This window comes from Etheostoma spectabile, chromosome 7, assembly GCF_008692095.1.
Source record: "Etheostoma spectabile isolate EspeVRDwgs_2016 chromosome 7, UIUC_Espe_1.0, whole genome shotgun sequence".
Lineage (NCBI taxonomy): Eukaryota > Metazoa > Chordata > Actinopteri > Perciformes > Percidae > Etheostoma > Etheostoma spectabile.
The window spans coordinates 18,150,220-18,152,211 of NC_045739.1; the positions used below are offsets into that span (position 1 = coordinate 18,150,220).

A 1,992-nucleotide genomic window follows, 5' to 3' on the forward strand; every position below is an offset into this window, starting at 1 on the left:
CAATAGTCCAGTTTCTGCAAAAGGAATCCCTTAAGTTAATAAGTAGGCTAGTCCCTTTTGATAGACTTCTCACTGTGTGTTAACTTTACAAAGGCCAATACAAACGATAAAAGCCACTCTGTGTGATTATAGTATGTCTATTTTATATATGTAATATAGTAATGTAATGTCTGCCAGTCTGTTCTCATTCAATATGCAAGACTAGTCCGGGACAGAGATGTACACAGTAGCCTAAGCTATTCAGGTGGGAATGCATTTGAAGGTCGAGGGAAAAACTCATGTACTCATGTAGATTTTAATGTATTCAATGGCCTTTGTTCACATGGTCAATAAAATTGAACATTTACGGCTTACTCTTCAGATAAGAAATAACATGCACACATCCAATTAGTTTACACAATAGGGCTGCCAAGACATTTCCCTGACTCAGAACCTAAACTATGTTACACCCCTATTTTCACACAAATAAACATATACAGATAACAATACAATAATAAGAACCCCCGGACCTCACAGTTATAATACATGATATAGTATATAAATAATAGGGCCTATATAATACGCGGATCATTGTTCGGACAATATCATGCAGCCTGAACGGATTTTTCTTTTAAGTTTTGTTCAGAATAAAAACATATTAAAAAATGGCAATAAAAAAAACATGAATAATTCTTGGATATAGCACTCCACTTAACTAAAACTGACATTTCCTTTTGAAAAAACATCGGTCTGATTTTTCGGGATATTATTTCTTTTGGTTTATTTTAATCATCTATTTCAATTGCCATGAATTACGGTAATAAAAACAGCGCACATATTACCCTAAAACAAGCTGGGAATGGAACATTCTGTACAAAAATCTACCGTACGTGACTTGATTAAATTCCTCTTCCGTCTTTCCGTTTCACGTTGTATGAAATGTTGCAGAGTTCCTTTTTGTTTTATTTCGAAAGGTTTGGCCGGAAGTGTTATCACCTGTTGGTGTACTTGACTCTGGCCCAACAAGCATGAACTACTCGACAACTGTCGTAAAGGCTGTAAAAGTTGAAGTGCTGCAGCCTGTTGCTCCGGCGCTGTTGAAGCAGCATGTCGTGGCTCTTCGGCCGGGGGAAGGGCTCCGGTTCGCCGCCAGTGGACGAGCAGGCGGCGGCTGCTCTTGCTGAAGGAGCCGGAGGTGAAACAGGAGATCCAGGGGGAGGCAAACCCGGGGACAAATGGAGTAACTTCGACCCGACTGGGCTGGAGAGAGCTGCAAAAGCTGCAAGGGACCTCGACAAATCACGTGCGCATACTCATTTTACCAGCATTTAACAAATGTAGCTAGGCTATACTCTTTTTCTTTCGTCATTTCAATGACTTATTTTTTTTAAATTAAAGTATTTTGTTTTTCAGCATTGGACACACTTTCCCAATGGGGAAATGACTACCATAGCCTGTTAATATTTGCAAGTCTATGGTTGGTACGTTCTGTTCTTTTCGGATATCGTCCCTTGCGTCGAATTCTATGCAAAAATGTCAAGCAGAAAGCTAAGTTTCTGCTTTGCAAATGTGCAAACTTTGAATAACAGGTTGTAACTACATTCATCTACCAAAGTGAGCGGTGCAAAATAGATAACCTTTCAACTGGTTTACCTCCACCAAACACCGGAGGCCAGGGTCCGCAAAAGCTATGAACCACGTCCTGCCTTGATGTGATGTACACCGAGTAAATCAGAATACTGTAACAATTATTTCATCTAAAGGTGTAGAATGGAAGTGGTTTTATATAGGTTGGCTTGCTGATTTTCTATAGGCTGCTCAATGAAATTTTGTTGCACATGTTACATACGTCTTTGCTACAAGTGTGCTTGTTTGTTTGAAAAGTTCATTTCTAAAAGCCATTCTGGAAATGGATAAATCAATGCTAGTTTGATATTAACTTGATAGAAAAGCATGTAAAAAACGCATGTTTTTGCAAACCCTTCAATTGACCTCCACACATTTTTTTTTTTT

At 38.8% G+C, this 1,992-nt stretch overlaps 1 protein-coding gene across 1 annotated transcript in view; it reads left to right on the forward strand.

Annotated features, from left to right (window-relative positions):
• Nucleotides 1–973: 973 nt before the first annotated feature.
• LOC116692788 (uncharacterized) overlaps nt 974–1,992 on the forward strand; it is an 8,717-nt gene continuing 7,698 nt past the window's right edge. The window contains exon 1 of the mRNA XM_032521308.1: nt 974–1,282. Within this exon, the coding sequence (XP_032377199.1) occupies nt 1,087–1,282 (196 nt within the window). The 5' untranslated portion in view covers nt 974–1,086. The remainder of the gene's footprint in view (nt 1,283–1,992) is intronic.